We start from the raw sequence: 22,880 nt of genomic DNA, 5'->3' as shown, positions 1-22,880 counted from the left end.
AATATTCTAGAATACACACAAATATACATAGATATCTTCTAATTTCTTCCGATGTCAAAAATTCTCTAAATCACTTTAATAGCTTGCATGATACAAGTTAGTAGAAAAATCTAGAGAAATAAAGAGCAATACCAGTCATGCTACATATGTCAGTAAGTTTTTAGAATACACAAAAATACTCTATCATAGCAATTGGCCATAAAATTTGTGCTACATCCAACAAATACGAAGTATATTGTAGGGAAGATGTGTCAAGGAGGTGTGGGGATAAACTAAAAAAAAAAAAAAAAAATCAAAAGAGGAAAGAAAATATGTTTACCAAGTACGAAGTAAGATACTTCACTATGAACCAAATAAATCCAGAAAAGCCAAAAAGAACATCTAAGCAAATAAAATTAGAGACAAAAAAGAGTAAAACCATACAAATTACCACACAATAGGAAAGAAAAGAAACCGAAGTAAAATGAATATTTGCGTCATATCTAGCGTCAAAGAGCACTTTCCATGGTTTTCAATTTTAGGATGTCATAAGTCATGCTAAGCTTGGTGTGACGCAAAATTATTGCCGTGATAATCTTCTTTTGCATTTCAAAATAATGTGGCAAATTTTGTCAAAAATATAAAAAATATATTAAAAAAATGTGGCAAATGATTATTCATTGAATTTTAAGGGAAGACCATACCAAACACTTTATTTGAGCATGAGTACACATTTGGACACTCCATTTTATCATAAGACATTGATAATTTTAGGCACTATTGTCTTGCAAAAAGCTATGGTTGACAATGGTACAACTCATTTAGATATGGTTACACAATAGTAACAACCAACATAGCAACATGTAATTAGAATGTCAACTTAATTTTGAACTTATTATTTTAATGTATCTTTTAATTGGAGTGTACTTTATTTTCTTTAAATGAGTGTTTTTTGTATTTCGTTGATCACGTTGCTCCCTTTTATATCTTGTTCTTATGGGATTCTTAATTAGGGTAATCATGATTCATAATGCTTGTACGTTGTGATTTGTGAGGAAAGAAAATGACATAAAAAATCTTTAGTGTTTTTAGTCGAGTATCTTGCATGTAATATTGTATTTTTAAAAAGTATAAAAAGATTGAAACAATTTCTACGGTGTATTTTTGTTATTTGGAATTACGATAAAATATAGTTATGTGACATTTTGTTTGACTTGTCTCAATAAATCTTATTAATATCAATTTTTTATAATTTTTTCAACATGTTGAATTGTTAAAATTGTGTGTTGACAGCCGAGATAAAATATATAAATAAAATGTTAACTTTGTTTCACGAACATTTTCTTTTTTATGTAATACGGAGCATTAAGAACAAAAAATCTTGTATGTGACCAATTCCTCGAGTTAAAAGTTCATCGAATGGCTTGATGACCGATTGGAGGATAGATAATCCAATGTCAAAATATAAGAAAAATCAGCTGAAATGGTGCTTATCAAGGAATTAAACGGAAGGATGTGATACCCAGAGCTAAAAATGAGATTTTCTGTTTATTGTGACCATACATATACAAGTACTCTTTATTTTTACTACCTCCGTTAATTTTTAGTTGCAACTTTAAAATATTTTATATCTCACAAATAATACCCAAAGTTGCAATTAAAAGTTAACAGAGGTAGTAATTGAGGCTGAGGGACAATTCACAATTACATGCATCAGTATCCTTAATATTTGCTCTGTAGTTAAGTGATTTAAACTCATTAGAATAAATAAATTAAACGTTATTCATTTAAAATAAATTGTCATGAAAACATGTTCTATAGCTAGCTAGCTAGAAAGCCCTACATTGTTCCAAAGTCTCCCAATTTTTTCTAAAATTTAACTTTTTAGTCTCAATGATTTTTCATCCACTAACAATTAAATAAAAACAATGACGAAATAATATACAAATTTAGCTAACATGGAAAACCCTATAAAATGAACACAAATCGTATAAACCAACATATTCTAATTAGTGGTGTCAGTTCAGATAATCGGATAGGGTCTGATATGATCGGGTCAGGTCAGGTAAATTTTTAAAGTTGAGTTATACTAAGTTATTATGTCCACTCGAGTCCAAATCTAAATCGGATATTTTTCGGGTCGGTTTCGTATCGGGTCGGGTTGGGTGTGCTTTTGACACCTCTAATTCTAATCACAAACATATGTACAATACATTCTCATGTCCAAAATAAAGGAAACAAATAAAAAAAATAAAAAAAGAGAGAGAGAGAAGAGAAGAGCGAATACATCATATAACAACAAGAGCAAACCTCATGGCCTCCATAATGGATACGATTGTGACACACATTCACCGCAATTGAATAGCCACACCACAAGATTTATACTATATTATCTTTTTTTGTTTTGACAATACCAAATGAACTAAAATCAAATTAGGATAATAAGTCCCAAGATATACTTCGAATTAAAAGTGTTTTCGTCATTTCATGACGTTTTCTCCCTTACCATGTAGCATCTCAAGATTGTTTTAATTTTTCTTACCTTTCCACCAAAAAAAAAAAAAAAAAAAAAAAAGCATCATCTCAAGAGTGTTGTTTCCTATCACTACTACTTCTATTGATAGTAACTATATATCGTCATCATCTTCGTCATCAACATTATTCCCTCTTGTAGATTGATTTTCACTTATAACTTTGATCATTAATATTTTAATAACTTATATTATTTATTTTAAACGGTAGGATTTTGACAATGTTTACTAAAATATACTATGCGCGTGTGAATTTTTGTTTATGACATAATGAAATTAGTCTTCTAATTAAATACATACTTTTAAAATTATGTTAATAAAAGTAATATTTGAATCATGTAAAACTAAAAGTGTCATAAATTAATCTTTCAAAAAAAAAAAAAAAAAGTGTCATAAATTAAGAGTAAAAGATATAATTCATAAAAGGGACGAAAACAAACCCAAGCCATGGAAGATTTTGATCACATACAATAATACAAGTGTTCATTTGGGTTCTATCATAAAACCAATTAGTATCTAGTGAATTCAACAGCTCATTTAAGTCCATCTTATTAATATAGGACACTTACTCTTAACTTACATGTGTGACATATACTCTTCACAAAATAGGTAATTTATAAGAACATTTTAATTATTAGTTATGCTATAATATTATTGACTATTTTAACTTATTTAGTTATACTTTCTATTAAAAAAAGGTGACACGTTGTGTTCAAATGGTTATGTTCAATTAATTAGTTTCTAATAAATTAAAAATGGTACACTTTAATTTGTGATCAAATGTTATGCTTACGTTATTTAGTTACACTTTTGAAACAAAAGTTATGCTTTTGGGTTAATATTATACTAATTATGATTTTCTTGCTGATAGTTACATTCTTAGGGTTAATTTTTACGGCTTTTTTTTAAAAAAAAAAAAGAAAAAAAAAAGAAAAAAAAAAATCATGGTTCTTATATATTTTTGGAAGATTGTTATGATTTTTCATTAATAATTTTAGTTTTCTTAGTTAATAGTAATTGAATGTGTGATGAAGACACATACAAGTAGTTAATTAGTTATCGTTCATATAGTATTTTAAAACGTAGTCGTATGAGAGCTTCTTGTAAGGTATATTTGTCTTGTTTTTAAAGTTACAAAATGTAATTTTTACATGTGTTCTTTGTATAGTTGAATGATTGATATTGTGTATGTTAGTTACTCGTACGCTTCGGATTGTAAAAATTGACTACCAATATCTACCCTCCACTATCATTAGATAGACTTTTCCTTAAACAAATTTTATTTAATAACAATAATAATAATAATAATAATAAATACATAAATAAATAAATAAATAAACTCCCCTATTAAGCCTATAAAATAAGGCCACAAGCCAATTTATAAGATCATATGCTACGTACAATAACAAAGAGACAAGAGAGTGTGATGAACATGGAAAATATGGATCATCAACGAAGTAGAAGAACCACCAAATCTAACCAAAGGCCAAAGGGTGGCCTTATTACAATGCCTTTCATCTTCGGTACGGTTTCTTCACCCGAGTTAGCAGGGTTTTTAATGAAGTACTCTCTCCGTCCCTTATCTAAGGCCATGCCAAGGCAACCTTATTTAGGAACAGAGGTAGTACCTTTTTCTATCTTGTTTCATCGTCTTTAAATTTATTATATTTTCATGTTTTGCAGCAAATGAAGTGTGTGAGAAGTTGGCCGTGGTAGGATTTCAGACAAATATGATAAGCTATTTAACTGAACAGCTTCATATGCCACTAACTAAAGCTGCCAACACTCTTACTAACTTCGGAGGCACCGGAAGCTTGACGCCGTTGCTTGGTGCCTTCATCGCCGACTCCTTTGCCGGCAAATTCTGGACTATAACCATTGCTTCAATCATCTACCAATTGGTACGTAGTAAACCATCTTTTCTCTTTAAATATTATCCACAATATTAGTACACTAATGATTCACTTATATTATTATGTTCATTGTAGCTACTTTAATTATGAATTCAATCAAGGAAGAGCCCCAGTTTAATTATTTTCATGATAAACAAAAATCGTTTATCTAGTGGCATTTCTGTAAATAATATCATATTAGAAAATTATACAGAGATTGTTCATATAGTTTCTAATTAGCTAAGTTCATTTATTATGTCAAATTTGATATGAATAATTAACATCCATCTTTTAAATCTTATGTATTTTGATAATTGAGTTAAATGATCCAATGCAAGTTTTATTAGTCCAAACTAGTTTTTGTCTTGTCTTTCTTGTTTTTTATAAGCTTGTTGTATATAAGATAAATAATGTTTTGAATTATTTGAAAAGGTATCCTCAAAATCTTAAATTACTAGAGTGTAAAAGAAGAGAATTTTGGAAGAAGGTGAATATAATTATAGATATTCCATGTTCTAAGCTAATTTAACGATAAAAAAGGTATAAACTTGTATGTTCAATAAAAATAACGTGAGAGATTGGAAAATAAGTAGCAACATTATATTGGACATATTTCATCTTTCATTGGTGTCCAAAAAAAATACTTCGTATGTACTTTGTAGTTCATTTGTATCAATCAATTAACCCGTAAATCTTAGCTGATTTTGATCACATGAAAATAAATTATCATCATAAAATTGTACTCAAAATTAGTAGATATTAAGTCAATTATAAAAAGCTAGGCTAATTTGTGTAAAAATGTCATTGTTACGGTTCATTATTCATAGATAATTAATACGTTTAGTAGGAAGATCACATAAAATGCACTCAAAATGATACATGAAATATAGGCCCATAACTATTAACAAATCATGTGGTACAAACTATGTAACTAAATTACCAAATCACGTTCAAGAATATTAAAAAGGTAATTTAGACGAAATTGTGTGGAAATTTTTATTAATTTAAAGGTTTTGTTCATAAGATATTTATGTCGTTTATGATGTTTTAAAAATTTTGATTTACTTATATAGTCATATACTTCCTCTTTTTTAATTTACTTGCAACATAGTCTTACTTGTGGCTCCCGCTTTGAGGTCGAGATTATATAATGTAAATGGACAAATTATTCAAAATAATTTTACTCATGATACCTAATCCTACTCTAATTCTCATGTTATTTTGATAAAATTGCTCGTTTACCGCCACTAATCATCTCTTAAAACTGCGTGTCTAAAAGATGTGTTGCAAGTAAAAAGAAATAGAGGAAGTAAATATTTGTGAGTACAAAATCTAAGTAAGTCCATTTTTGTACAATAATAACAATGTATTGTACATTTGTACGACAAAATAGGGCATGATAAGCTTGACAATATCAGCAATTGTACCAAAGCTAAGGCCACCACCCGGGGAAGAGGCAAGTGAAGGACAACTTGCAATCTTGTACATTTCCATCTATCTTGCGGCATTAGGTTCGGGCGGGATCCGACCCTGTGTCGTGGCATTCGGGGCGGAACAATTCGACGAGTCGGATCCTAAGCAAAAGAATAGCACATGGAAGTACTTCAATTGGTACTATTTTGCTATGGGTGCATCCATGTTAGTGGCTGTAACGGTTTTGGTTTATATCCAAGAAAATATTGGATGGGGAGTTGGCCTTGGTATACCAACTATCTTAATGGTCCTCTCTATAACTAGTTTTGTATTCGGATACCGGCTTTACAGGCATTTGGATCCGTCCGGGAGCCCGTTTACCCGGCTTGCTCAAGTATGTGTGGCTGCCTACAAGAAGAGGAAATTGCATATGGTAAATGACCCTAGGTTGCTCTATGAGAATGAAGGGCTTGATGCACCTATTTCTTTTGCAGGGAAGCTTATTCACACCAAACATATGAAGTGAGTCTTTCATTCCTCTCTCTATTGTGATTTTATTTTTTATTATTATTTTATTATTGCCCTTTATGTTATGTTTTCATATGTGTTTTCGTAATCATTTAAATCTAAAAGTAAATTTTCAATTTAAGAGAAATTAAAAGGTGCTAACAACTGATAAAATAGAACGATAGATACAATAACAAAATAAACATATACGTACAATAATTGATGTCGTGCATGAAACTATTTAAGGATTTGAGACAATCCTCTCCCCACTTAAGCTATGTATCTACATTCTCCCGGTCATTAATTCCATGAGATATATCACTAATTAGCGAGATGGGATCAATTTGTTGTTAGATACCTATATTAAATCATGTGATTCGTTGCACACATCGAATTGAAGTCTTTCCATTGCTTGGTATTGGATCAAGTTGATAGAGAATCCCTAATAATACTTTTCTTTCATATCATTGCAAGTTGATAATTGACCTTAACTTCAGTACCGTACAAAAAGACATTAATACAAAGTAGGCAAGTAGCTAGTACGTAACACCAAGTGACCAATGTGAAGGCTACATAAACTGAATTATTGTATGTTCGTTCTAGCATTATATATACCGCAAACTTTTCAATAGTATACTATAAGAAATGTCAAATGAGCTCCTAAATTATCAGAAAACAGCAAAAGACTTTGGGTCAAATATGGTCCCATTAAGAATTACGACTGAAATTTGAAATATAGTGAGGTTTTTTCTTGTAACAATTTTGATTTATGTGCATGTTCTTTTGTGGGCTTATGGTATGCTTGAACTCTAGGCAAAACACGTTAGGCTAGAGACATACAATAAGTGATTAACAATAATTTGTGAGTCAATTCGTATATAACTGTCACATAGTGCCCGTCATTTCGAAAATAACTCATGCAATGTAAATATATGTATGTGATTAGCAATTTATGAAGTATTAGAGTGTATAAAATGGTTTTACTAAAGATAATTTAAGGTTTGGGCCATTTAATTCTACTTTTATGTTATAATTCAATTAACTCTATATTACTCGGTTTATATAAACAAGTGTTAGCAATAGTCACTTTTTTCAGTATGTAAGTTACGTTTAGCAAAAATAAGCTTTGTTAAACAAGACCTTAACAAAAGTATTATTTGAGGAGAACACAGCCTTATAAGTAATAAGCTACCTTTGAAAATTCATTACAAACCATTGCTAATTTGTGATAACTACTGGCAACTTTAAACATAAGGCAAAATTAGCCTTAACACTTTGAACTATGGCTTAGGTGCACGCAACACCCTGCACTTTGCGAAAGTCATTCTTATTTCTAGATTGAGAAAGCAGATCACTAAGTTCAAGTTTTATTTCAACTAGGTGTCACATAATCATCATACTCATTGGCGGATCTAGGGGGTACATAGAGTTACAGCTGTACCCCCATTCCGCGAGGAAAAAAAAAACAAAAAACTGATACAAAAAGAGACCGTCTGTATCTAATAGGCGGTCTCTTTGGTACTCTGTTATGTAGTACGCCACAACCAAAAAGTACAACTGAATCAACGCGGCTTTTTAGTATCAATTCTAAGAGACCTCCTATTTTAAAACTGGTCTCTTAGGTGAAATATTTTCCTTACTGCTCCGTATTACTTTTGATCAAAGAGACCTATTGTTAAAATAACAGGTCTCGTAGGAAATAATGTTTATTTTCCAGCGATACATTTGTACTTTTGATCAAAGAGACCTATTGTTACCATAACAGGTTTCTTAGATTATCTCTTTTTAAAAAACAATACATATTTAGTTACTCAATTATAATCCTTGTTGTCGGAAGATAGGGTGTATAGTACACGCATATACTAACAATAGTTAAATGGTTTATTAACTCAAAATTTAGTTAAGCAAAAATTATTACGCTCCACATATTACTTTGTATTTTGTAAATTTTTTTAATAATTCTTAATTTCGTACCCCCATTCCCCAAATCTTGGATCCGCCACTGATCATACTAATCACTAATACATATAAATGTGCAGATTTCTTGACAAGGCAGCCATAGTGACTGAAGAAGACAACCCAAAGACACCAAACCTATGGAGGCTAAACACAGTTCACCGTGTAGAAGAACTCAAATCGATTATTCGAATGGGACCGATTTGGGCTGCTGGGATCATTCTAATCACAGCTTATGCACAACAAAGCACATTCTCCCTCCAACAAGCCAAAACAATGGATAGACACCTCACTAAAACATTTCAAATACCAGCTGGTTCAATGTCCTTTTTCACCATATCCTCAATGTTAACCACAATCGCGTTGTATGATCGTATCCTTATCCCTATAACACGTAGACTTACAGGCCTTGATCGCGGTATAACCTTCATACACCGTATGGGGGTAGGGTTTGTTATCTCCATAATGGCTACTTTTGTTGCTGGTTTTGTTGAACAAAAGAGAAAACATGTAGCAATGGTTAATGGCCTAGTCGACGACCCCCATGCCATTATTCCTCTGTCTTTTGTTTGGCTTGTGCCTCAGTATGCCCTTCATGGTATGGCTGAGGCATTTATGTCTATTGGTCACCTAGAGTTTTTCTATGATCAAGCACCCGAGAGCATGAAGAGCACCGCCATGGCATTGTTTTGGACCGCGATTTCTCTAGGGAATTACTTGAGTACTTTTATGGTTTCCATGGTGCACAAGTTTACAGCTACTAAAGACGGGTTGAATTGGCTGCCGGATGATAATCTTAACAAGGGAAAATTGGAGTACTTTTATTGGTTGATCACGTTGATGCAAGTGTTTAATTTTATCTACTATTTAGTTTGTGCTAAGTTTTACACTTTTAAGCCTGTTCAACTGCAAATGAGAGATAGTGATGAAAGAAAGAATGAATTAGAGCTTGTAACTACTCAAGAATAATTAGAATGAGTTATGTATGTATTTATATTTCATCTTATGTAAAGAATAAGATATTGTGCCATAATTTCATTAAAAAACTTGATAAGAGTACTAATTTCTCTTTGGTGTATATAGAGATAGAGGGGTACAAAAAATGTAGTGACGTATCAAATTGGGCTTATGTTGTTGCCATATTGGGCTTTGATAGTCTACTTTAATTATTTGGGCCATATCAGGCTCTTTTATGTTCAATTCCAATCGTAATGTTGTCTTATGTGAGTTTCGGTTATTTTAGGAAATATGAATAAGGTCATTCTGGCTCCGAACAAGCCTGAGGTCTGAGGTGGTAGATTAGTGACATCGCTTTTCCCCCTTGAATCCTAAGGTATAGAGATCATTGATCAATCTTATGGGATTCATTTAAGGAATTTATCTTTCTTCTGTAGCGAGTTCCCTTCATATTTTACCCTATTTGACTTCTTGCGGTCTTCAAGACTCATCTAAAAATGGTTTTATCTCTATTTTCTTACATGTAAAAATTATAAAAATTAGATATATTAATACATATACAATGAGAGGAATCCAATAAGATCGATCTCACATGACTATATTATCTCTTACTTCGTATAAAATGAGACACAGTTTGAAACCAGCAGCGGTAACACATTTGATTTACTTACAACAACTGAATTGATTGGGGCTGAACTAAACTAAACTGATTGGAGTTAAACTGAATTGAACTGAACAAAATAGGCCCTGAGTCATTCAATAAAAATCAACCACGGCTTATTTCACTCTCATTCAAAAAGGTTTGATTTTTAAGTTTTTTTTGAAGTTGTTAATTATTTGTAAAATTGTTGATTGAAGACTTGAGGTTGTAGAATTGAGTGAAGTTGTAATACACCAATAAATTGTTGATGGAACTTGCAAAATAATTGTTGAAAACACTTGTTAAATTGTTGATTTAAGATGTTAATTTGTTGCTGAAAGGTTTAAAGAATTTTTGGAAAGATCGTGTGTCAAAACCATAATATATTTCGCTTTTTTTCTCAAATTTAATTCAATTTGATGTCTTCGTCCCAAAATAAACCTTCAATGCCTCAAATTGGTGCACACCTAAATTAAATGATCACTTTTCATTGTATGCATTGGAGATCCGAACCCATAACGACAAATTCATGGAACCATCATTGGTAATGGGGTAAAAAATTAGAGACAGAGGGAGTTATGTGTTGCAAGTATTGTGGAATTTCTATTTAAGAGAATACTTATAAAGTTGCAAGGATAAATAACCGAAAGAAGTAATACCTCCGTTCCTGAAAGTTCGACTCACTTTGCATTTGTGCGGTCTCTAATGAACATTTTTTACCATGAATAACTTGGATTGTGTATAAGTGAAAATTATAAAAAGTTGATAATTGGATTAGTTATAATGAGGATCTAATAAAATCTCACATACTAATTCATTTATATTGAATAGCTCATGAAATATATATAGTCAAAGTTATTTTATATTGACCATATAAACAGTAAGTGAGTCAAACTTTCAATAACAGAGGTAGACAGGTAGTCAGTGGCGGATCTACCTTCGGGCATGGTAGGTCACGTGACCTAGCAAAAAAGCAAAAAGTTTATAAATATTAAACATTGCAGGTAATTATTATATATGCTCACTAGACTAGTGGTTGAGGCATATCTTTTCTAGGGAATGAACATGGTTCGATTCCCATGAGCAGCATTTCCTTTGTTTTTTATTTTTATTTTTTTATTCTTTTGTGTGTGTGTGTGTTTTTATTATTGTTAAATTTATTAATTAACTTCATCCTCAAATCCCACCTTATTAGTATTTTTTCCTTCTTATTTCTTATTAGGCAACTTGTTAAAATTTATTTTTTATTTATTACCTTCATCCCTCAAATCCTACTTTCTTAGTTCTTACTAGGTAACTTGTTAAAGCTCGTCATTCTAAATCTTTTTGGTAATTTCATTGGTTATTTGTCATTATCCGTCAGACCATCACAAATCCTTCTTCTCCTCTCCCACAAGATAGTTAATATTTTTGGAGTGACATTTTTTAAAAAAAGAGCTTTAAGAATATTTATGTATTAAATATTGATTTGTATGCGGTCGATGGGAGACAGTGACCCAGCACCCGTAAAATCCTGGATCCGTCACTGGAGGTAGTATAATAATTTACGCTAAGTAATTTCGTAGCTCTATGTCTTATTGATCCAACGTAAACTACAAGTCAAAAAAAAGTGAAATAAACGTATAAAGAAAATTCGTGGAAAGTGCACCGAAGTCGAATTATGTTAAATGTTAACCATCCGCCACCAAAAATGAAAAGTTTATACGGAGTATATTACTTATTATGTGCATGAAAACTAAAGTGATGACAAATTGAATATATAGAAAGAACGGTCAACGGTACAACAGCCAACGGTTGAGGAGCTTTCCTTTGAAACCGTTAAAGCTCTATTCCTCTCTCAAATCACCGCCCTTCCATGTTACATCATTTATTTACATTCTAAACAAATCATTTAACATTTTGCCATTCTATTCTTCTTTAAATAATCGTGTGAAACTTTCTCTCCTCTCACTTTTATCTCTCTTTATATCATTGTCAAAAAAAGGAGAATGACATGATATGGTGATCGTTGGAGAAGAGGGTGGTTGAAATGGCGTATGAAGAGATGCAAGCAACGCCTTTGTCGGCGATTGCGGAGGCGTTCGAGTATTTGGCTGATACCATTGAGGATGGGAAAGATGAACTACACTTGATTGCCTTTTGTGATGCTTGTGCTTTGGTTTCTGTCCTCTTCAATTCTTTAGGCCTTGCTTTTAAATTTGCCGAGTTGGAATATTGTGCTAAGGTATTCTTCTATCTTTTCCTTTGATTATTTTGTTTGTTTATATAATGTTATGTGATCATCATTTATGATGATCATCATATTTGTTTTAGACCATGATGTATAAATATGTTGTTATTTTATTGTGCATATATGTTAATGTTAGTGTATAAGATCAACCCTAAGAATGTAAATTTTATTGTACACCCGGATGTACGTGTCATTTGCACATGGAAAAGAGGCTGTGATGTTTCATAAGAGTTTTTTTAATTGAGATATGTCAATTATAGTCTAGGCTGATATGTTTGAAGGTTCATTGAATGAGGAATGTCTTTGATAGAGATTTAATCTGTACATATTAGGAAGTCATTTTTCGCTTTAAATTTCATATTGACCCTTGAATTTCGAAAACATGGCGTACTTATGGAATATAGAATTCCATAAATGAAAAGAAAATTGTACGTTGAAGTGTTGATGGGGCTGCATCAATAATAAAAGGCAAGATCATATTTGTTGATGTATAATTGGTTAAGGGATAAGTATGTTTATTGAGTATATTTAAGTCACGTTCTTGAATACAAAGAGTTGGAACAAAGTGATAACAAACAGTAAGTATATATTCCGAATAGACCAGAGTTGGATTATTGTTTCATAATTTGGTCCTTTTCTCTTCACTATAGGCCTTTTACTTCACAATTTTATCTAATTCATTTGGAAAAGTTGGAATGCTTAATTAGTCTCTTTTATCTTTATATTTTCCCTTAATTTGGCAGGTGTGCAGTTTATGATCATTTATTTGAACTTTTTCTAACTTTTTTGATGGGTTTGTCAAGGTGCGTGGTCTTGTTGAAGCATCAAAAATATATCCTACCTTACATAATGTACTGGATGTTGATGTCCAAAATGGCAGTGTGAAATGTCCAGGAAGCCTTTCACGTAACTTACGTAGAGTTAGACAGGGCCTCGACCTTATTAGAGCTTTGTTCGAGCAGTTCTTGACTACTTAGTATGTTTCGCTTCCTTCAACTCTTTTGTTTTCTGCATCAATAAACATCAACAGTAACTATTAATGCAATATCTGGAATTTGAATGACTGAAAAGTATCACTTTGAATTTGTTTCATTACTGATTCCCTTACCCTTTTGGTGTTTGTTGTTGCCTTGATGATGTTTCAAGTATTGTTTTGATCCTTATTACCTTCTATTTTCTCTTCCAAACTTCGATCTTGTCTTAACACTGTCAAATTCAACTTTGCAGTGACTGCTCTTTAAGGGAAGCAGCTTCATCGGCCTATACACAAACGTGTGCCCCATATCATTCATGGGCAGTTAGGGCTGCTGCTGCTGCTGGAATGTATGCTCTTCCATCAAGGGACCAGCTCCTGACAAGTCTGAAAGAAACAGGTTGGTTTGCATTGGCTTCTCCTTCGTTAAGATTTAAAACAGCATTTACTTCAAATCTTCAATTGCCTAACATAAACATTTCGCATTAAGTATCTAGTTGAAATATCCTATTGAACAAATTTTGTAAGGAACATAGAGCAAGAAGTTCTGTTAAGACTTCTAAACCTAAGTTATTGCTTATGATTGCTGAAACCTTGAAAGTTTTTTTTTCATCAGCTTGCTTTCTCTGCTTATTATATAAGCATCTATTTTTTTTTATCTGGGCACCTGTTCCTCTGCTGTCCTGCAAAATTGTCCTTAGGTCTCATTTTTTCTAACTTATTCTTTGCAGATGAATCGGCAGAATTCAGAATGAAGAGGTATATCAAGGCTGTAGTACCAGTTATACAGTACATCGACAAGCTTTATCTTTCAAGAAACATCAAGTTAGACTGGTAAAATGATTTGTTTATTGTGGAGATCATTAGAGTTCATTCTTCAGTAGAGCCATGAGAAACGGTATCTGATACTCCAATGCATCTATTTGGAGTGAGTAGTAGTGATTAAGATGACGATAGGATCTAGCAGCATTATTGGTGAAATTTAGATCATAAACAGGGTTGTACCTCCCTCATACAGGCCGCTGATATCACCTTAATTTGAAGAGAGATTTTGAGAAAAAATTAGATTTATTTAGTTGTCTTGAGAATTTTTCTGATAGGTTAAATTATGGCTACCAGATTGTGGTATTAAATCTCTGTAAATAGCAGATTTTGCTGATATACACATTGAATTTTCCATTCATGTTCTCAAGTTTTCAGACTTTGTAAGACAAATTCCTTGAGTCCTCAATGTCATGATATAAATTTAAATGCGAAATTTGTAGGTCGTAATTTCATGACATATACTTTAGGTTTGAAGTCTGTCTTATTGACAAACATGTAAATTTACCTATAGGCTACTTTGTAAATCTTCATGTAGAACAATTCTATATTCGTTATGGAATCTTTGGCTGTTAAGCCAACAATTGCCTCATTATGCAGGCCAATAAAGAAATGCAAATTATGTGTTGAATTAGCTAGACGGATCAATTGGCGAGGTTACAATTGGTGATCAATGATTTGTACAGTTGTTACATGTTATATTTATGCTGTTTTGACACAAAGCCAGCACATTGTTGAATATCACTGATAATAACATAATTTCTTTTCTTACCTTGCCTTTCTCTGACTCTATCTGCGGTAGCTAGTGTGTGTTGGTAGTCTTCAAGAGTTCAAGGGGATCTTCTCTTCATCGTGATGGCCTTCCTGGAATCCTGGTCGCCTGCAAAACTCACTGGGACGATAGAGTGAAAAAAGGGCTGGGGGATATCCGAATGGTGAACCCTCCATAGGTCTTTGAAAGGAGTTAAGATGAGATTGGTAGTTAAGATACTTGTATGTTTAAGAAGGTCAACTCTGTTCCAAACCTATCAGCATTTATATTTAACTTTATTACAAAAATGAATTTCGAACACATTATTTGGATTTCAATCACATACATGAAACAAAGAAAAACTGATTTCATCTGAAAACGAAACAAGTTTAACCTAACACGAAGAACCCTCAATTTCAAATGTTGTTTGTCCAGCATCGGAAACTACAGTGTTGTAAAATTGATAAATAAATGGTGATAGTACAGTAAGATCCTATCAAAACCAAAAAAAAATCTATTTATTGCTAATAGAAACATAGCAAAGCGCTAATCCTGAAGGTGTATCTGAATTCTGATGTAGCCCATATTGTTCTGGCAATCCTCTAGTACTGTATAACAACAATAGCTCCTCTGCTTCTTGTCCAACATAAACTCAAGGCTGGAAATTAGGTAATGTTATTTTTCGATATTCTTTTTGTGTTCTACATTGTTAAACTGTCTGGGTTTTGGATGATATTTGAAAAGGTCTGGAGGAAGGCAGCTAAGTCAGCCCCGTAGATGATTCTGTGATCAGCTGTGACATTCACCTGCACAAAACATTGAACAGCTTGAGTCAAATTGTTTATAAAAAGCCATCCAAATATAATCTTGTCTGCTGGACCATGGAATGTTAAGCTGTTAGGATTTCATGTACGAGTATGTTAAAACCCAGGCGAGAGTAAAGATTTGGAGAATAACTCCAGTCGTCACATGCTCAAACTGTCATACACTTATTTTCAATAGCACAACCTTAAAAGCAACGATGCTGTTGCAGACAAGATACATAGATTGAAAGCAATGAATGTTACAGAAGGGCATCAATGAAGTTGTAGCGAAAACAATAAGATAGGCATAAAGGAACTTCTCCAACCCCTGGATGATGTGCAAGTACTAGTCATAGAAGTTACAATGCTCATGAGGTTGAAATGCCCAAAATTCATTCACTATTTAATCAAACATCAAAACTTCTTCAGCAAAAAGCTTAATATCTTTTTTAAAATAGCCTACTTGGAAGTCACCATAAAACATCACCAATCACTATGTAATCAAACATCATAACTTCTTCAGCAAAAGGCTTAATATTTTCTTAAAAAATAAAATATTCAGAGTTAAAACTAAAAAAATTCTAAAGAGCATCTTGGAGACAATACATATTGCCAAGTACAACGACCTCATCAGATGCAAGCTCAAGTCAAACATTAGTCAAGCCTTAGATGTATTATACTCCCTCAGTCCCACATTGCTATTCACCCTTATTTAAGTTGTCCGGCATTACATTCCACCCTAATTTCTCTTCAAGATAAATAAAAAAAATCTCACAATCCCCACCACCAAAATCAAAGTGTCATTTTCCCTTTCTTGATATTTCACCACAATAATCATGACCTCCCTATTTAAAACCTGTTTTGCCATACTCAATTGCCCATTTTCATTTTCATTGCAGCCATGCTAGCCAAGTTAATCTCCCCCACCCCCACCCCCACCCCCCTTTTAATAACCTAACCAGGCTGCCCCCTTATCATAATTTGTGTCACCCTTTTTTCAATTGATTATGTTTGCAAACCAAGAATCTTTTATTTATTCACTAACCACCCTTCCCTTCTCCCTCACAGCTAGATAACAAAGTATGTTTAATTCAAATAAGAAAAAACCTCTTCAAACACAAAAGTCGACAAATTTGCAAGTAATGTCAACAGCAATTATTGTTACAATTATTAAAAATCAAATAAGATGGTGTTGACAATACAATTAATCTTACTAGAAAGAAGATGAAGAGAAACAACATTGTTTAGTGGGTGTGAGGTAATGTATAAAAAAGCTCAAGGCGCACTGATATGAGAGGGATCCTTTTTGCACGTCGCTGCAACTAAGGTGCACTTTGGTGCTCCCCATTTAAGTGAAGGGGCCTTAATAAAACTTATCAAAAAAAATTAAAAATTTGGTATAAAAACTGCTATGCACCTTGGTACTCCTCATTAAAGTAAAGCATTCTCAATAAAAATTCTTATAAATGAAAATTTTGGAATGAAAACTGCTATATGCCTCAGCTGCACAACTTTGAAATCACCAAGCCTAGGCCAAGAAAAGCGCTGAACCCTAACCACCTTGCACCTTAACTCCCAGGCACAGCTTTTTATACATTGTTCACAGGTAAGATAGAGAGAGTCAGAGAGATATGAAACACCGTTTCTATCACCAGTTAATTAATATATCAGGCCCGGAAAAATTTAAAAAAATAAAAACTGATTCACATTATATATCTTCCAATCTATAATGTGAAGTAGGATCACTGAACCCAAAGCCTGTTACTCCACCAATGTCAGTATAACTTGCTGATTGCTATAGCTGGAGAAGAGTTTGTTCTTATACTACCTTATGTATTTACTCCGTACTCGAATCTAGTATCGTACGGTCATCCCAGAGGTGAGTAGACTCAAGTTTGGTTTTTCATTGAATTTCTTATTTCAAATATGTGGCTAAATTGAGATTTCATTTTAATTCAAGTAAAAAATTTATTCAAGATATTGTGTGGACAGATCTTTCTTTATATACCAGCATATTATCGCCTTAATGGTTTAGGGCACCTCATGCCTTCTACAGCATTGCAGAACATTAAGATGGTTTCCATGAAACTGGTTTGACCATGAATAACAATTTTGGTGATTCCAGTTATTCCAGAGAAAACTTTAACCCTAAGAATTAGACAGACTCTAATACCTTGTATTCTGTAGTTAGCATGGGTTATGAAGTTTAGACATGACCAAGGAAATAAGGACAAATTTAACGACGACTGAAGAAGGAATAAAAAATGCTTAAACATGAGGGATGAAATCATCTTCAAATAATAAAAGGCTTAGGTGAGATCCTGAACTGTAATTAAATTATTAGCAGCCTCATACAACTTCATTAACATGAAACAGTGAACTACCAACTAGTATTACGTAATATGAACTCTAATATTTTCTACACAAACTTTGGTATGAATCTCGTGTCAAGTAAGAGAATTCACCAGTACACCGGGCAAATTGAGGGGTTGCAAGATTTTTATCCCCCCACCCACCCAAATTGCCAGTGTAAAGGTATGTAAGAATTTCTAATAACCATGACAAAATTTGGCCCAAACTCTAACTCTTGTATGTTCAAATGCAGCAAAGGGGAAATGAAGGTGGATTCTGTATATAAACTCAGACACTGACTGGAGTTGAAATGCTGTAGAAGGCTCTAGATCATCGTTGTGTAAGAATTGTGGCTACTATATATGTTCATGTACATAAAGCTAAACTAATTCCAAACACCTATACGAGTAAATAATTATTTAAAGTTCCAATTAATAAGCTAGAACTGAAAACCTGTGTACAAAGGAAGGAATTACACTCACCAGCATTTTATTCTTTACTGAGAAGAAACCGTCAGCATCAGCAACAACAGTAGGCTTTGATGCTCCCACGGCCATGATTGCTCCCTGATGACATACATTAGATTGTCAGATTTAACATTTTAATAGCATATCAATGCAAGGGAATGATTTTATTCAAAAATGACTAGTAGGGATTAACTTAGATCCAGTAACTAACCTGGCCAGGAGGAAGGATAGCGTCGAATCTATCAACTCCAAACATGCCCAAATTGGACAAGGTGAAAGTACCTAGCATGCATAACCAGCATAATTTCATTCATTCATTTCAAAAACAAGACATTAAGCACATAGACAACATAAACCATGAACAAATCACATATATCAAACCTGAATTATACTCATGAGGCTGCAATTGTTTGGAACGAGCCTTCTCTACTAGTTCTTTCCATTTTTGGGACAACAAATAAAGATCCAACTGCACATAAAGCATAAATCCTTAATTTAGAAATAACAATCAAGAATGCAACTCCACATGATTAAATATCCAAAGACAAATTATTGTAACAAACTCGTTAAACAAATCAAGTACGCGAACATAGGCTCTACATACCTTATCTGCATCCTGTAACACAGGTGTGATTAACCCTCCATTGATTGCCACAGCAACAGCAATGTTAATACTGCTATTATAAGTAAAACTCTTCCCATCCTTACATGTAGAGTTTAGCGCAGGGTGCTGAACAAGCGCCATTGCTGTAGCTTTCGCTAGCAAAGCACTCATTGTCACACCCTTCTTCTTAACCTGGTCACACACAAACCAATACAAAATTCTCAAAAACACAACCCAATATTGTCATCTTTACTAATTCAAAAACAAAAATGTAGGTACATTATGTATACCTTAGCATACAAGGCGTCAAGAGCATCGGTTACAATCGGATACCCAACCCGAAAAGTAGGCACTGACAAACTCTCCATCATATTCTTTGCCACAGCTGCCTGCATTGTAGTGAATGGCACTACAGATGATCCCTCAATTTCAGTAAAATTGCCACCAACTTTCGCAGGAGACGGCGAAGGCGCAGCAGCAGGAGCAGGAGCAGATGGCGAAGGGATCGTAGGCGCCGGCTTCACGATTCCAGCCGCCTTCTCCACATCCTCCGGCGTGATCCTCCCAAATGGCCCGGTCCCCGAAACCGACTTCAAATCCACCTTATGCTGCTTCGCCAATTTCTTCGCAAACGGCGTCGCCACCCCCTTCCTCCCACCCTCCGTCGGCGAAACCGCCGGAGTTTCCACCGGAGCAGTCGCCGGAGAAGCAGGAGCTTCAGCTTTCACCTCGGAATTCGATCCTGATTGCGAAGCCCTAGCTTTAGCCTCCTCAATTTCCTCCTCAGATTCCGCTAATATCCCAATCGGAGCTCCAACAGGAGCACTCTCACCTTCACCAACAACAATGGCGGCAAGAATCCCATCATAAAAAGTCTCGACATCCATATCCGCTTTATCGGACTCAACAACAACAACCGATTCACCCTTACGAAGAACATCCCCCTCCGATTTCGACCACGACACGATCTTCCCTTCTGTCATTGTTGAGCTGAGTGCAGGCATGAAGATCTCGCGGATTTTGGCGGAGACTCTCATGGGTTTCCGGCGAGGATTGGGGGGAAGTGCGGTGGTGCGACGCCATTGGAGGGGGGTGGTGGAGGAGGAGAGGGAGGATGAGAAGGAGATTGCAGGGGAAGTGCCATTGGAGAGGGATAGCTTAGAGAGAGACGCCATTGAAGGTAACAGGAAGGTTTTGAGGAGAAAGAAAGAGAGGAAAATGGGGTGAATGATGAATGAGAATGGAGAAGGGGAGTGTGATTGATGAAGAAAAGGGAATGGAATTGGGCGGAGAAGACGAGGGAGGAGTGTTAGTTGAGCAGTTGCAGGAAGTAGAAATTTGGGGCCTGGTTTACAAAACAAATTCTCTATGATTTTTTTTTTTTTTTTTTTTTTTTTTTTTTTTTTTTTGAAACATACAAGTAAATAAGTAATTGCTTTATGGTTGGCCTACCATAAGTCCATAGCATAATAGAGCAGATCATAAGGATGTCCATAATTCGGATTAAAACCCGAAATCCAATTCAATCCAAACCAAATTATCAATTCGTATTAGATCTGAACTTTAAATCAGATGGGATCGGATTGAAATTTTATTGAAAATTCGGATTTTCGAATTGGGTCGAATTGACCCTAATTTGATCCAATTCAAACCGAAAACCAAATTGTAAAATTATGCTTGTATAAATATGATATATTTGTTTTTTGAAGTTTAGCTCAAATACTTTGTATTAATTAATTAATGACTTGATGTTGAACTTTTTATTTTGATCATGATTTTGAAAACTTTTATTAACATTAATCATTTTATAATCGTAATAGGCGCTAAAAAATAATGTACTATAATTCGGATTTCGGATCGGATCCAAATAACCGAATTTTAATTCAAATTGGATCGAATTGAATTAGGAAAGAAACTTGGATCAGATCGGATTGGAAAATTGAAAACCGAATTATATTCGAATTGGATCGGATTTGGACCAAATCCAAACCGAAAACCGAACAGACACCCCTAGGCAATCATATTAGATTTGACCCGACCCAACCCGCCTCGTTCTTAGGAAGACTTTGGGTAGACATTTTCGGCCCTAAATTGGGTTGGGTCAAACAAGCTTTTTTCTTAGTCTCGTCTCGTCTCGGCTCATCCTTTAATCACCTCGAATTTAAAACAATTACTTCATACATATTAATATTTAAACAAATCAAATGAAGTGAAACTTCTATGGCTTCTTGATGTGTATGATGAACTCGTTACTTATCTACTTTGTGTATACTATAGGATTAAAAACTTTATTCGATGAGTTGAATCTTCTAACTCCGTCAAATGTAATTCATGTTTCTTTGACCATCCCCTAAAGAAGAGTTACGAGGTTATAAGAATCTGTAAACACTATAGTTGAAAGAATGTTATAATTTGAAGCCTATTGTAACGAGTACAGACTAACTAAAGCCTTGGAACATAATGCCGAGGTACTGAATCCGTAACCACTTCCACTAATAATTCTGCAGCCTAGAGGGTCATATAATCAAAGCACTAATTCATCCATGCGTATGTGTCCTTAAACCATGACCCATCTGTATTGTAACCAAATGATACCTTATTGTACACAGCCTTAAATGAGTAGCGTAAAACCCTAATAGGGATAACGAACCCAGCATCAATGTACAAATAGAAAGGGGTTCCTATATATAGTAAGATCCACATCTATAAAAATGTTATGTGTATTTAGAACACCTGAAACTTGTAAGGTGAATGTGGTTTATTGATAGGCGAATCTTCTCTAAAAACCCTATTATTTCTAAAATACCATAGACTCCAAACATTACTAGAAAATAGAACAAATTCTGACGGAATCTTTCCGGCGGAACACAAATTCCGTCGCAAAATTCAAATTTTCCGAAAAATTTTATTCCGACGAAATTAAATTATGTTAGAAATTAGTACATCATACGGAGTATTCCATACAAAAATGTATTTCGACGGAATATTCCTTTTCCGACAGAAAATAATTCTGTCGGGAATTATTTAGATCTGCTCTGTTTTCAAACCAGAAAAAATAGGGGGAAGAGAGAGAACGACGGAAAGAACTAGAAAGAGAAAGGGAAGAGAAAAGGGGCGAAGTTTCAAGCACCGTCGTATCCCCGCAACCACCGTCGTCTCACCACAGCCCCTTGTGACTCCTGGCCGCCGCTTGGTAAGTTTAGTGATGCATCTTTTAATTGTTTTTTTTTCGGTAAATCCTAACCACCATCACCATTCCTACAACATCCCCCCTCCTCCTTCGTCGTTGCGACTAGAATCACTACCACCTCCATCCTTCCGTTGTTGTGTAGCCGGTAAGACTCACCCTTTATTTATTTATTTTTTAAAAAAATAATTAAAACTAACAGTGCCTCCACAACCACCATATGCAGTGAAAACTGACACCTCTTCCGCGGCATTTTCCGAGCAGCCACCACCGAATCCCTCTCTACCCTTAGTGAGTTCTTTCTCCCATGTTTTCTAATTCAATTTTAAGTTGTTTAATTAGTTGCAAACCCTGATATGATTAAGTTTTTAATTTATTTGTAGATTTACTTGGTTTAATAGTCAATAAAAAGTGCAAATCTAGAAGTTAGTGACATTATAAACCCTAAAATTCTTAGTTTAGTTTATACATGGAATAATGTTAGTGACTAATTGTATATAGATATATGTAAGTTTATCATTGTTTTTAGTGTAGTATATACATGTTTACTGTATTATATGTTTAAATATGTTAAAATATTTGAAATGAATGAATTGTATTATGATATGTTAGTGATTTAGTTAAATATTATAATGTATGTTAATTTAGTTTAATATAATGTATGTTAGTTTATTTATTTAAATATATTTGTTTTATATAATGTTTAATATAGTGATGAATAGTTGTTTATTATATATGTTTAGTTTAGTTTAATTATGATATATTTGTTTAATATAATGCATGATGTGTCCTTCATTTTATATATTTTTAAATGAA

The 22,880-nt window shown here is 33.7% G+C and overlaps 3 protein-coding genes across 3 annotated transcripts; 2 read left to right on the top strand and 1 right to left on the bottom strand.

Moving 5' to 3' along the window:
• The first annotated feature begins 3,894 nt into the window (after window positions 1–3,894).
• Window positions 3,895–9,478, top strand: LOC145601647 (protein NRT1/ PTR FAMILY 3.1-like). The gene is made up of 4 exons (XM_081657696.1): window positions 3,895–4,033; window positions 4,194–4,411; window positions 5,796–6,337; window positions 8,362–9,478. Exons 1-4 carry the CDS (start codon window positions 3,901–3,903, stop codon window positions 9,245–9,247), a joined length of 1,779 nt encoding a protein of 592 aa, XP_081513822.1. The 5' UTR covers window positions 3,895–3,900; the 3' UTR covers window positions 9,248–9,478.
• A 2,335-nt stretch (window positions 9,479–11,813) lies between these two features.
• Window positions 11,814–14,384, top strand: LOC145602888 (ACD11 homolog protein-like). The gene is made up of 4 exons (XM_081659038.1): window positions 11,814–12,099; window positions 12,909–13,081; window positions 13,333–13,478; window positions 13,810–14,384. The coding sequence occupies exons 1-4, from the start codon at window positions 11,905–11,907 to the stop codon at window positions 13,914–13,916; spliced, it is 621 nt and encodes a 206-aa protein (XP_081515164.1). The 5' UTR covers window positions 11,814–11,904; the 3' UTR covers window positions 13,917–14,384.
• Window positions 14,385–14,926: 542 nt separating this feature from the next.
• LOC145601426 (dihydrolipoyllysine-residue acetyltransferase component 4 of pyruvate dehydrogenase complex, chloroplastic-like) lies at window positions 14,927–20,249 on the bottom strand. Its single transcript, XM_081657443.1, has 6 exons — window positions 19,168–20,249; window positions 18,878–19,069; window positions 18,655–18,742; window positions 18,485–18,555; window positions 18,289–18,372; window positions 14,927–15,457 (listed from the first exon to the last, which is right to left on the bottom strand). The coding sequence occupies exons 1-6, from the start codon at window positions 20,050–20,052 to the stop codon at window positions 15,353–15,355; spliced, it is 1,425 nt and encodes a 474-aa protein (XP_081513569.1). The 5' UTR covers window positions 20,053–20,249; the 3' UTR covers window positions 14,927–15,352.
• Between the last annotated feature and the right edge of the window lie 2,631 nt (window positions 20,250–22,880).

Source organism: Chenopodium album, chromosome 21, assembly GCF_948465745.1.
Source record: "Chenopodium album chromosome 21, dcCheAlbu1.1, whole genome shotgun sequence".
Lineage (NCBI taxonomy): Eukaryota > Viridiplantae > Streptophyta > Magnoliopsida > Caryophyllales > Amaranthaceae > Chenopodium > Chenopodium album.
Note: the sequence above shows the minus strand (reverse complement) of the source record. Positions and strands in the feature narration are given on the sequence as shown.

What these genes read in the sequence shown, in the direction of transcription:
- LOC145601426 (XM_081657443.1), bottom strand. Translation starts at nt 20,052, where the DNA reads ATGGCGTCTCTCTCTAAGCTATCCCTCTCCAATGGCACTTCCCCTGCA. An exon ending in TGTTACAGGATGCAGATAAG is followed by an intron (nt 18,743 to 18,877) that starts GTATGTAGAGCC and finishes CTTTATGTGCAG; the next exon opens with TTGGATCTTTATTTGTTGTC. An exon ending in GCCTCATGAGTATAATTCAG is followed by an intron (nt 18,556 to 18,654) that starts GTTTGATATATG and finishes TATGCATGCTAG; the next exon opens with GTACTTTCACCTTGTCCAAT.
- LOC145602888 (XM_081659038.1), top strand. Translation starts at nt 11,905, where the DNA reads ATGGCGTATGAAGAGATGCAAGCAACGCCTTTGTCGGCGATTGCGGAG. An exon ending in AGTTGGAATATTGTGCTAAG is followed by an intron (nt 12,100 to 12,908) that starts GTATTCTTCTAT and finishes GGGTTTGTCAAG; the next exon opens with GTGCGTGGTCTTGTTGAAGC. An exon ending in GACAAGTCTGAAAGAAACAG is followed by an intron (nt 13,479 to 13,809) that starts GTTGGTTTGCAT and finishes TATTCTTTGCAG; the next exon opens with ATGAATCGGCAGAATTCAGA.
- LOC145601647 (XM_081657696.1), top strand. Translation starts at nt 3,901, where the DNA reads ATGCTACGTACAATAACAAAGAGACAAGAGAGTGTGATGAACATGGAA. An exon ending in CTTCAATCATCTACCAATTG is followed by an intron (nt 4,412 to 5,795) that starts GTACGTAGTAAA and finishes ACGACAAAATAG; the next exon opens with GGCATGATAAGCTTGACAAT. An exon ending in ATTCACACCAAACATATGAA is followed by an intron (nt 6,338 to 8,361) that starts GTGAGTCTTTCA and finishes ATAAATGTGCAG; the next exon opens with ATTTCTTGACAAGGCAGCCA.